Source organism: Melospiza melodia, chromosome 4, assembly GCF_035770615.1.
Source record: "Melospiza melodia melodia isolate bMelMel2 chromosome 4, bMelMel2.pri, whole genome shotgun sequence".
Taxonomy (NCBI): domain Eukaryota; kingdom Metazoa; phylum Chordata; class Aves; order Passeriformes; family Passerellidae; genus Melospiza; species Melospiza melodia.
The window spans coordinates 95,870,659-95,883,989 of record NC_086197.1 but is presented as its reverse complement, the minus strand read 5'-3'; the positions used below and the strand labels follow the sequence as shown (position 1 = coordinate 95,883,989).

General features: G+C 41.7%; 1 protein-coding gene across 2 annotated transcripts in view; it reads right to left on the bottom strand.

The window, feature by feature from the left end:
- PIK3C2G (phosphatidylinositol-4-phosphate 3-kinase catalytic subunit type 2 gamma) overlaps positions 1-13,331 on the bottom strand; it is a 190,691-nt gene that overhangs the window by 23,643 nt on the left and 153,717 nt on the right. For both annotated transcript variants that reach the window (XM_063155658.1, XM_063155659.1), the window contains one exon: positions 4,790-4,865. In XM_063155658.1, the coding sequence (XP_063011728.1) occupies positions 4,790-4,865 (76 nt within the window). The remainder of the gene's footprint in view (positions 1-4,789; positions 4,866-13,331) is intronic.

The following is a 13,331-nucleotide window of genomic DNA, read 5'->3' as shown; positions in this document are numbered from 1 at the left end:
CTGGGCACCAAGGACAAATGACCCAAATCTCAGCCCAGGAGCACAAACCCCGTGGGCTGGAGAGAGAAAAACAAGCAGGGTGGGACTGGCTGGGCTAAAGCTGGAATGGGACAATGAACTGCAAGGTGCAAATGGAGCAGAACTGATCCCAGGGACAGAGCCCGTGCCCGGCCGTGCATTTTGGGGCCGTTTTGGTTCATCTTGGGTGCAGCCCTGGCTGGGCTCTGGTGCTGCCCAAGGTGCTGCCATGGAGGAGATGCTTTGGATAAATCCCTGCTTTGTTCTGTAACTCTGCCCAGCCTCTGTTCACAGGGCACCATGGGCACTCCTGTCTCACTCTTGCCCTCTCCTCCCCACATGTCCCCAGAGCTCTCAAAATCAGGGTGTGCAAGCCAGAAATCCAATTCCTTCTGCTCAGCCTCTCCTGTGTTGCTCAGCAGAGGAGGAGGCACAGGGGGATGTTATAATGGACAAGCCACGTTGGGTGTATTTTTGTGAAGAAAACAAATGTGTAACCTCTGGAGCAAACAGAGCCTAAAATAACTGCTCAGCAGACACAGTGACAGTGGGGCCATGTACTGCTGACAGCCAGAGAGGCAGTGTAATTGCCATTTATCCCAAGGAAGGGAGCTCAAATGAATTAGAAATAATACAGTGTGTACATGCAACTGCCATAATATAATTGTACCAACGCTACTGAGTTTATGATGCTTGGAGTGGAATTTCAGAATATGAATCCATCTCCAATTTCTCCCCTTTAGAGACTACAGAAATACATTTTTAATCACATCCTAACTAGAGAAGAGCCTGAAAGACTCCTGAAAAATTGAAATCTCAGGAAGAAATCACTAAGCTGGGACTTAGAAGACTGAGTAGCAGTTCTTAATTTGTTATTCTCCCTTATGAACCTTGACAAATCACTTGGCAAGACTGTGCCTTATTTCATTTCTTCTGTTATGAAAATAGGAACAGGGAGGGGCTCCAGACAATGCTGAGTCTTTTCCAGGTTAAGAAGAAGCCTATGAACTTCAATTCCTCCTTTTTTTTATTTTTTCATGCAAAGCCACTTCACCATTTTTTTTTCTTAAGCTGTGAGTCCTTTTGCCTTGAATTTGCAAATGGAAATGTAGAATTCAGGTTACAGCCTCCTAAGTCCCTGATTTCACACAGGTAACCCTAAAAACACCAACTGGCTCAGGGTTTCAGTCCTCCAAGCCAGGCAGAGATGCTCATGGGTGGATGTGACTAAACCAGGAAGGCAACTTGTGGCAAAAGCTTTACATCAAGAGTGAGCAGCTTCAGAAGATCAAAACACTGCGGGACATGAGCATGAGAGCCTTTTTCTCCTCAGGGAGTGTTCATGAGGACTGTGGCTCTGCATGGAGGGGAATGCCATATTACAATGTCCCTGGATGTCCCTTTACAAGGACACAGAACCTGTTCCCCTGCTGCACCTCAAGGCCAGAGGCTCATACAAACACAGGGAGCACTAATTAAACATGCCAGAACTGGGGCTGGGCTGTGCAGTGTTACAGCCCAGAGCACAACCCAAACTGCCTGAATGATTCATATTTTCAGGAGATACAAACTCAAGAAAAAGAAACAAGTTTAATATTAAAATGTTTTTGGTAGGTTTTTCTTTCTTCCTTCCTTTTTTTATAAAAGTCTGATTGTGAAATCATTCCTGATATCTGTTCTCACTGCCTTGTAGCGAGCTTGGTATAATGAAATGCTGACAACGTTCAGGATAATTCAGAATTCACCCCACTGGGAATACTGATCCAGTATTCATGTCAAGTAAATTTAACACTGATTTCTAATCTCTCTATTGCTGGGAGCAGAGTACAAATTCATAAATTTTAATTTTTATTTTACCTTAGTAAGTGTAATTACCTACAACATTTATAAATTATAGCAGTGTAAGAGAAAGATGCTGGTTTGATCAAAATTCATAACCTGATCTTATTGGGCATTAATCTTATTTCATATTGATCCTAACCAAGAGAGAGATGATTTCTTTTGCTTGAGAGAGAAGCTACCAGACCCATGGAAAGCTACAGCCCATATTAAATGTGAGTTATTTTTCAAAAGAGACAAATATTAAGACCCCTATAACCTCAGAAAGCAATGAAATTCGTGGGGAAAAAATATCTATGCTTTTATTCATGCTTTTATGCATGGCAACCTGCAGGCTCAGTGAATTTAATTCCTCCCTAGACTGATTATGGCATTACTGCAGGGTTTACCTAAAATCAAGAGGGTTTCTGGGCACCCTCAGCCAGCAAGAACCTCTGGGGCCACTGTGCTCCTCCCAGCAATTCCTTGTTTGCTACCTGGCACCTTGGCTGGACCTGTGTCTCCTCTGGATGCCACCAGTGTGCAGAATGCCATGGAACAAAGATTTCAGTGAGCTCTCTGGGCGTGGCAGCAGCCTGACTCCAAAGGTGAGGTGAAGAATAGAGGAAAATAAAAACACAAATATGCATGTTTCCATAGATTTCTCAGGTGGGCAACCAGCACATGCATGGCAGCTCTTCCACCACAAACACTGCAGTATCCAGAGCAACCCAGCCCATGATCCTTTTCCCCTGTTTTTACCAGGTCTAAACTCATTGTTTGGACCTCATGGGCACTGCTGGTTTATCAGTTAATGATAGTGATCAATTTTCTAGGCCAAAGAGAGCTCCTTTTGTTTGTAGTTTGGGTTTTGTTTGCTTACACTTGTGAAACAAAGGTTTTGTCCTAAGTCTAGAAGTGAAGCATCCAAACTTTAAAAGGCAGAGTAATTGAACAGGAAAAAATCCAATTCCCCTGTAACCTCACTGCTGGAGACCAGAGACCCACTCCTCTTCCCCAGCCATGCTGTGACCCTCACCACCACTAACTACAAAGTATGGAACAGACTGGGTTACCTGACACACAGCTCTCATCAAACACCCACTAAACACATTCTTGACTCTGTTTCTTCATTCTCTTCCTTGATTTTTTGTCACTGACAACAAAAATAGATGGCTCATCTGTGGTATTTTTTGTGGTATTTTCCTTCCCCCATGGAAGGAAGGAAACGATTAATCTGACTCCATGTTCTTAGCAGGCTATTTGATTATTTTATGTTACTATATTAAAGAATGCTATACTAAAACTATACTAAAGAATAGAGAAAGGATACAGAAAGCTTAACAAGATACTAATTAAAAACTCATGACTGCTTCCAGAGTCCCAACACAGCCTGACCATGATTGGCCATTAAGTCAAAACAATTAACATGTTGGATAAACAATCTCCAACCACATTCCAAAGCAGCAAACCACAGAAGAAGCAAATGAGATAATATTGTTTTCCTTTTTCTCTAAGGCTTCTCGGCTTCCCAGAAGAAGAAATCCTGGCAAAGGGATTTTTCCAGAAAATCTGACAGTAGCAGCTCATCCTTCAGACTACACTGGCTCAGGTCACTGCTGTAGGAATTATGATGTTGCAAGTTATTTCTCAATTTTATTACAGATTCAGTTCGTGATTTTGCATATAACTTTCACACCCAGATTCTCTGTAAGAATTAGGCAGCTGAATAATAGTGACATACCAAAATTATCCTGGGGCTTTTATTGCCTTGTGCCTCAGCTCCATCTGACATCTGTAACTTTGCTTAAAGACAGAGAGATGCAGCCCATGGACCCAGATTACACGTTCCTAGTACCTAGGACATCTTTGCATTATCTCCCTGATCCTTTGTAAAAGTTAGAGCAACCATTAGTAATTTTCAGTAGTCATAATGGGTTTAATATGATAATGGCATGCCCTAATCAAATAAACTCCACACAGGGGGAATCTTCCAAAGGCTGAGAAGCCAGAATAGGATTTATTTTGTTCTGATGGATTAAAAAAAACTGGTCCCAGCAAAAGAGATAATGAAACCTCTGTCTGCAGAGGGATTAAATTAACTTAATGGACATGCAAACTAAATATGCAGAGATACAATCCTTTCTGAAATGTGGAAAACTGATGATCTTGGAAACCATCCTATCACTTGGAGCACATAACAACCAGCTGAATTGTTGTGGTGCAGAGTGCAGCTGCAGACTCCTTTATGAGGTTTTATTTTGCCTAAAAACTGAGTACAGAAGATTATTATCAGTGCAGAACTAAGGCAGAGGAAGACAATAAACATTCAGAGTTTACTTTTTATGGTTTATGCTTTGGCTCTTAATGCTGTAATGTCAGAAATTAGATTAAATTAGGGGCTGGACAGAAGAGGGAAATGGGTTAAGTATTTAGATAGGCTAAGGGAACGGTGCAGCATCTCATTTAGCTAGGAGTGAATTACCACAGTCATTAATAATGTATGCCTAAGCATTAACATAATGTTCTGTTATTTACTTGCTCCACTCATTGTGAAAATTACTTTAGAAGTCACCCCTGATTTTCTTCGCTTGTGCAAGCACATATTGTGCTTTGTCATGACTCACATCCTTTCCTCCAAAATCTCTGAATATTTTGTTTTGTAAAACAAGAAACTTGCCACAGTTTGTGTAAATGAACTTTTGCTTTGCATATAAGCACGTTTATTCAAAAAGAAATGAAGCAAGCCTGAAAGGAATTTGAGAAAGAGAAAGAAATCTACAGGTGACGTCAGTAATACATTTTCAAAGACCTTGAGAAATCAGGACTTATTTGTTGGTATCCTTACATCCTAAAAACCCCAAACCAACTAAAAACTTTAGACTCACCTTTGCATAAAGCTATCAAGGAATATCATTTCTAAGAAAAGAAATAAGACTGATAATCCACCTACCTAAGGTCAGAGATGATGAGTGTTCTGCCAAGGTATTTTTGGACCAGTTGAGGAAGAAGCTGAGTACAAGCTCATTCTGAAAGAGGACACAAACACTGCAGGTAATATCATATGTTGCACTCTGTTCCTTGTATCATTCCCCCCCGAGAAGCTCACTGGTAATTTTTAATGAACATTTTACAGTTAGCAATAAAAGGCAGCTTTTCTCTTTTGATGATGAGCTAGGAACCCAGGAGTGACTTTTGCTGTGGCACAGGGAGGATGATGAAGGTGTCCTTTAGCACTCTCAGGGATGCTGCTTTGGTGCCTACCTGGCCCCTATCTGTCAACAAACTTCAGAGCTGTGAGGCCACAGATTTGTGTATGGCCAAATCACAAACAGGACAGAACTGATGTGGAACATGCCTTGAGCTGCTTTATTTTCTAGCATCAGCCTCATTGCATGGTGATGACAATGGGAAGATGCCAGCAGCTCACATCCCAGGCAGCAGAGCAAGAACTTAATGTTACAACTCACTTTATAAGTTTTTTGACCAATCACACAAAGCAAAAGCACATTGACAGTAGTTCCATCCAACCACTATAAGCACAGGTACCTTTGGTTAAACAATGCTTGCTTATTTCAAATACAATACCTGCTTGTAAGCCCTAAAACACAGAGCTCCATTATTAAGCTTAGAAATTCCTAATATCTTGCTAGATAAATTTTTCTGTAGCTTAGGGAGTTATTCTAGACAAGTGTTCACTATTCTACCATTGTTCTATTTGTCCTTACTTTTCTACTCCTTACATAATTTTTCTGCTGACCAATCTCATGGCTCCTGCTTAGCTCCAACCACAGTTCTGCTGTCTCTGAGGCCTTCCTTTTGCAGCTTTCCCAAAACCCTCTGATTTTGGATTCCCACACTGTGGGGCCACAGATTTGTGCTTGTGCTCCATGTCCAGCAGCTCAAGATTTGTCTGAGCAGCTGTGACAGAGCAGCCCCTGTGTGAAACAAAGGCAGGAGAGCATCTCCACTCTGAGCTCTGTGTAACCAGCAGGGAACTTGCCCTTGGCACGGGGCTGACCCCACGTACCTGACCTCGTGTGTGCCTCCCTGAGGCTCAGACATTGTGCAAACCTCCCTCCCACAGCAGCTTAATGGACACTTGTGCTGAAAAGCTCCATACACTGTTAAATCCTACCAGAAACCCACAGGGAGTGAAAGGCATGATCGTATTTCACCCTCCTGTTTAAAAGAGTAATCCACCTTATGTACTGCTATAACTTTTATTTTTATGTACTGACCTGTGCTGCTCTAGTGAACATATATAACAGGTAGTTACCTTCAGCTGGAGAGAATTAAAACAATAAAGCAAATCCCCAGATTTCAGTATTTTGCAAGGTAATAAAAATGTGAATTCTTAAATGGACTCTTATGACTCTGAATCAAAGCTGGACAGTAATTGCATTTTATTGGCTTTTCATAAAGCCATATTTCAGAATGGCCATTCTTTAAGAGGGTTAGAATTGTTACATTCATGCTGATGTTACATGGACTGACACTGTAATGAATGGCTAGGACAAGAGACTTTTCAGATTCTAGCATTAAAATGTCACCATTGTTTTTTTCCAGTCAGTGGAAAATAATATGTCTCTTATCAGCAAGATGTACTTCAAGTAGTATTTGTGTTCCTTCAATTTGACAAGATGTAGCATAATTTGTGTAAGGAAAAAAGGAAAGGAACAGGGTAGTGAAAAAAGCAGCTAGTGAGGAGTTAACATGTGGTTACAGCAGACAGAGGAACAGATGTGTATGTTCAGTGGAGGGATTAAGATTTAGAAATCTAGGTTTATTTTCACAGTTGCCTTTCATTTTTCACTACTGTTTGGAGTTTTTCCTCCCACACTGATATATTCTTTTAAACAAAAATCAGGGAAAAGAAAAAAAAGACAAAAAGAAAGAAAACCCAATGTAATTGTTTTCCTTGAATTGAATGACAGATCCTTAAGTTATTAGCAGTGGACTGCCAATACACCTGTCGGTACTGAGCACGAGTAATTATTCTCCCATCTGATGAAGACAGCTGACAGGGGAATGCCCATACACCTGCCACAGCTTCCAGCAGCTTTAAACAGCACAGTTATTCCCCAGGGGACCTTCACTTGCTCTTTCAGCACAAGTCCCAAGTGTAGGAAATCTCCAGGGTTGAGAGTATATTTTTGGCAGCCCAGCCTTTATTTGACAGCCTGAAAATAAGCAGAGAAACTCAAGTGGCCCTATGACTTCAAAGATCTTGAGAGAAGTAGGCAGGAGGTAGAAATAAAGATACACAAACTGACTTGAAAGAGAAATAAAAAATTCCACTCTGAGCAGCATAGTGTTTTTTCTGCTTCCTCTCCACCTACTCTTTCTGCAATAAATGGAAATGCAAGACAAATAATACAAAGCAAGAGGTTTGTAAATAGATTTACAGAGATTGTTTCACACAAAAATTCCAAAATCTCATTCTAATGGAGAGAAGGCTGAAAAAATAAACACATTTGGTTTAAGTACAGGAGTGTGGTGTTGTGAGGTCCCCAGGATGAGGTGAGATGAGAATTTGACTCCAAGTTCTCAGAAGGCTGATTGTTATATTATGTTATATTATGTTATATTCTAAAACTATACTAAAGAAAGAGAAAGGAGACATTAGAAGGCCAGAAAAGAATGAATAATGAAAAACCTTGACTGACCAGAGTCCTGACACAGCTGGACTGGGATTGGTCATTAAGTTAAAACAATTCACATGGAACCAATGAAAGAATCACCTACCACATTCCAAAGCAGCAAAACACAGGAGAAACAATCAGATAATTATTATTTACATTTTTCTCTGAAGCTTCTCAACTTCCCAGGAGAAGAACTCCTGGCAAAGGGATTTTTCAGAAAATATCACGGTGACACAGGAGTGGAAAAGTGCAGAACTTACAACAGGCATGGGCAGGACAGGCATGGACCCTGTGGGACCATCAAACCCAAAAGAAGCCTGAGGGGAAGCAGCAAGGCTGATGTTGGCAGAAGGAATGCAAGAACTGAATGGAGCAGCTCATGTGGCAGCAGCAGATGCAGCAGCCTGTGCAGGGCAAGGTGCTTCAGAAGCACTGGGGGTGTCTCCTGGCTGTTTGAGCAGAGAAGCGTTTTGCACACTCATATTTAAAAGACAGCAATTTCCCCCTGACCTGTGCTAATCTGCCTGCTGCAGGGCTCCACCACTTAGATTTCCACCAGAAAATGTGTAAGTGCCTTTTTCAGCAAACCTCCAAAAACCACACTGAACTTTCAGGTGATTCCTGAATCTTGTGAGACCTCCAGCAGCTGCACCCCAGCTAATGTGACAGAATTAAGCCAAGCACACTGCTAAACAAAATCAGATCTAGCAGAGCTTTGAACAAATGTATGAGCTGCTTGAAGGTGCAGAGAGTCCATTTCTAACCCAGCAGCTTCTGTTACCCAGAAGTGACAGTGGGTGACAATCTCAGAGACCCTGTGATGGTCTGGGCAGAAAGGAAGGCACTGAGGATGACCAAAGCACTCCCTCACCCTCTTCCCCCCTGGAATTCTTACCTTTAAATCAGTAAATGGAAATTCCCTGAAATATTGCACACTTAGGATATCCTATCATTTGTCTAACCATTCTTACCTAATGACACAATAATCTTCAACAGGTAATTCTGACTTTTTGCAGGTCACTCAGCACATTAGCCAAAACAGGAGCAGACTGGTCTGTGTGGTCCATCTGGAACTCACAGACCTTTTTTCAGCCATTTAACTCAAAAGGCACAAACTCCACCTTTACTTGCAATAGAATACAAGTGAAATAAAAATATTTCAGTGGCTTTGGGGGGCGGGCACAGCCCTGCACTACTGCAGCATGATAGAATTTGTCTGCTGCTCTCCATCAGAGACTAACTAGAAAAGCAGTGAGCAGTTTGTGAAACACAGCCAGGTTTCAAGGCAGATTTAATTTCAATAGAAAGAAAAGCAGCCTCCCCTCTGCTTCCAGCTTTCTTTTCAGCTGTGCTGGAGTAGATTTGGGGTCAGAGAACACCCATGCTCCTGTTATACTGTCACAGGATGGAGAATCAGCAGGAAAGAAAGCAACCAGAAAAAGCTGACCTTGGTGCAGCTGTTATAACTTGAGGAAAGGACAGGGGAAGAGAGAGCACTTTGAACCCTCCCCATTTTGGCTCTGCTGGGTGCCCTGCCGCAGGAACAGAGACTGGTGGAGTTCAAGGGACTCACACACCCTGGGAGCACTTTGTTCCCCCTCTTTATGTACCCCCACACAGGCATGTGGGAGCTTTTTCTTCATCTCTGCAAATCCCAGGGAGCACCAGTGAATAAAACAGAAATGAAATATGGCAAGCTCTTATCAAATTGATTACTTTTGCAGTGTAAAACATCATTCACCCTAGAACAATGCTGTGGGCCTGGTTTTTACTGTGTGCTTGAAAATGAGTGAAGATAATTTACAATCATTCCCATTTACATCCTCTTTAAAGTCCTTTTACAAAGCCTATAAGTCACTATAAAGCTGTTTATAGAACCTATCCACAGCTGAAACACCATGACTGTTTGCTTACCTGCCTGTACAAGGTTTACTTCACCTCCAAAGTCCTCTGTTAATTTGGATACTTAGAAAATCTTATAGACTCAAACTCCAAAATAATTTATTTTTTTTTTTACAGACTAACCTACTGTGTACCTGCACTTACTGTTGTATTTGACACTGGGGCCAAACCAGACTCAATTAATGCAGCCTTACCTTGATTTTGTGTCCCCAGGCAGCGCACAACCCTCCTATGACACAGCCACAAAATGAGGAGCCACTAGGGCAGCCCTAATTTATGGGATGAGATTTGGGCTGCAGTCACCATCCAGCCCATCCCTCAGCAGGAATTGAGTGAAACAGAAAAATACAGCAATGGTCAGCAGCTGTCTTCTGTCACAGACTTGCTGTATGCTTTGAGAACATATTTTTGTCCTCTTCCATGTTATACCAACACTCAGTTCAGTATTTCTTGATGCTTCGCCTCTTATTGGTGATATCACCAGGTAGCTTTACCAGTAAATGGAGCAAAACTCAAGGATTCTGAAGATTGATGAGAATTTTGCCCTGCAGATCTAAAAAACTCAGGTATTTCAGTGCATGCAGGTGATGAGTCAGTCAGCAGTGGTGCAGCTGCCCCAAAATGAAAAATTATTTTGCTGTGATCAGAAATACTGACACTGGTTTGGGACAAGTAGAACGAAATTTAAAAAATATAAAATAAAAAGGTGCAGAAAACTGTTTTTCACCCTGTCCTAACTGACTCAGTTTGACAATGAAGGTTCATCAATTTCTGCATGTTAGTGATTGATGCAATGAATACAGCTTGTTCATGAACACAGTCTGGTGAGGGAGTTATTTATAACACTGCTAACCTGAATCTAAAAAAGGACTCCTATTCTAGGCAATTCTTCAATAAAAGTAACTAAGTGAGGCTTATGCTTAAAGTAAATCATAGACTGAAAAAAAATCCCCTTGAACAGAGATGGACATGAGCACATTTAAGATTTAATCTGGTCCAAGAACAAATATTCCACCAACTGATGTATCTGCATTTACTGGATCTGGCACTAAAATTCAGAGATAGAGGAAGAAAAAGTTTCTGTTCATTAAAGAAGGGTTTGAAGAAACATTTAATTCCATTTGAGCTCCAGTGCAAATAAGAAGGAGCTGCTTTCCACCTCTCCTCCTTCATTCCAACCATTTAGAAGAAAAGGTCAGTGACATTCTGACTTACTCTCAATTATATTAACATTTTCATAATCAGAACTTAGTGTGGACTAAAAAGCTTGCACTTAAGGCATGACTGAGGAAGGAATTTGGATGTAATCTGATTCTTTCTTCATTTCCAGGATTTATAATTACTTTATTGGTAGAACCAAGCATGTGTTCAGTCCTGTGTGTACTGGACTAAATTCTTCAGAGCAGAAAATGGAGCCTAGTCATTTAGGCTAATGTGTTTACAGAGATTACAAGTGTTACAAGGGTATTTTATAATGAAATAAAAGCTCTTCTCCCTATCTCAGACAATACTGCAGCCCACTCTACAGCTACAATAAATTACATCTACAATTCAGCATAAATGACTGTAGAAAGAAAGTAAAAGGACTCCTGTTCTACAGGCAACTGATCTTCCTAGATTTCTTCACAAATTTATGAATTAATTATTTACTCCTATATAGTTTTACTATTTCATAGGAATGACAGTTTGATAATGCTTGAAAACTGACATCTCACTCAATGGTTTCAGCCAGGCTCCTTAACATTCTGAGAAAAAGGACAAATTTCCATGCCTATGACAACTGCAAAGTTGTCATAGGCATGGAAAGGGACAAAATAATTGCATTTATTTTTACCAAGAAAGCCTCCTAGCTTGGAGGCTCAGGCTAAAGCCAAGGTAACACCATGATATTTTTAAAAGAGTCATACGAAAGTGAAAAGTAAAAGAAAAGGGAATACAAAGGAAATTACCCACCAACTGCTCTCCTTGTTCTAAGTGGGTCAGAACACGTCAGTATTTTCTAAATTTCTCCCACCTCCCAGCAGGAGAAGCATATTGAGGTAAAAATAACGATTCAATGTTTATGGAGTATCAATAACTTGAAAGGTTATCATCCAGAATTGCAGGTTAGCTGCATGAGGGTGAGCAAGATGATTTCCCACATGCAGCAGCACTTTAGGATGCGAACAATCTGCTCATTCATTCCTCTGCTTCTTATCCCTTGCCCTCCAAGTCCAGCACAGCCCTCACAGGTACAAAATTGCTTTCTTCTGCTCGTGGTTCAGCCCTCCAGGCTGTACCAGCCTGGAAAATTCCTCGCTCTCAACAGTTCCTAAAGGTTTCACTTCAAAAGCAGAATCAATACACAGTGATAGTCATAAACAGATAGATGAATAAGTCTTATTCTTGATTAATATAATGCATTACTAAGCAGCTTTTGTTTGTGATGCATGCTTTTCTCAGGAAACCTTGTGTTAGTTAATGTCATCACTGGGTGAGGTGCCCAGATGAGCCACAGCACAGCTTCCTAAAAAGTTTCAAATTCTGGTTCTAACCAATTAGAACACTTACTTTACAATGCAGCCAAGTTTTTCACACTTGCACACCTAAGATGATGACATTGACTTCCCAAAAAGCTTTTCCTTAAAACCAGTCTTATTCTGGTTCAGAACCACAGCAGAGCCTGTCCCTGAGCACATCTGCCCAGAGTTACCTCCAACCCCTCAGCCATGGTTGTGTTCCAGGGCTGGGAGGATGTCCCAGCTCCAGGGCTGTGTGCTGCAGACCCTCAAAGGGAGCAGGAGGGACCCTGGGAAGGACACTGGGGTTTTCTGAGAGGGAGCCCAGGCAGCCTGCTCTGCCTGAGCACCACCCCATGGAGCAGGAGGCACAGCAGAGCTCCTGTGCACCGCTGGGAAATGATTTTATGACTGTCCCAGGGCTTTCAGCAGCCTAATTTTCCAGCTGTAGATTAGGCTCCTGCACAGCAGTGCTTGGCCCAAATTGAAAATCCCTGTACCTCCCAGCAGTCCAGAGCACAGCAGAAGACACTGAGCTCTTCATTTCTGGGTCACAGGCTTAGATCAGCTTTTCCTCAGCTGTGACTGAGGGCACTGATGTGAAATAAACCCATGGCCCTGACGTGGGGGTCAGAAAGGAACCACAGAATCCTCAGGCTTGGAAGGGACCTCTGGAGATCATCCAGGCCAACCCTGTGCCCCAGCAGGGTCACCCAGGGCAGGTGACACAGCAATGTGTCCAGCTGGGCTGGGAATGTCCCCAGGGACAGAAACTCCATGACCTCCTGGGCAGCTGCTCCAGGGCTCTGCCTCCCTCAGTGTAAAAAGTCCTTCCTCATGCTGAGGTGAAACTTGTGGTTTTATTGCACAACAATCTACCCAAACCTGAGCAGATTATTTGGCAGTGTCAGTCAAAGGAGCCAAGCACCCAAGTCAGCTGTTATTACCAAATTACATGTAACTCAGTGAGTCAAAAAGGTTTTAATCCCCTTTGGAAATCTCAATTTCAACTGAGGGCTCAGAAATAATATTCATATTAATAAGAAAACTTCTGCTTGTTTTGCATATAGAAAATTTCCTCCTTAATCTCCATTAAAAAGTCACAGCTGGGAAAGTTATATAGTTAGGCAGCAAACTTTTTTTTTTTCCCTCCTGCAAGATGTTGGAGATTTTGGAGATCAAACATCCTCTCATGCCCTCTTTTGGCTGTTCCTCCTATGAAACCCAAACAGCCCCAGTTTGTGCTGTGGCCCTGAGGTGCACAAGGCTTTGTACTGGCCCAAACAATGAAAAGTCAATGTTTGTTACCATTTTGGGTCTCCATTTTTAAGCAGCAGGAGAACCACAAGCCTCAGAAAACAACAATGAATAAAAAATGAGAAAACACCAGTTTTAATGGACTCAATGCATCATTCTGATGTTATTGAAACATTCTGGGTTAGTTCTTATG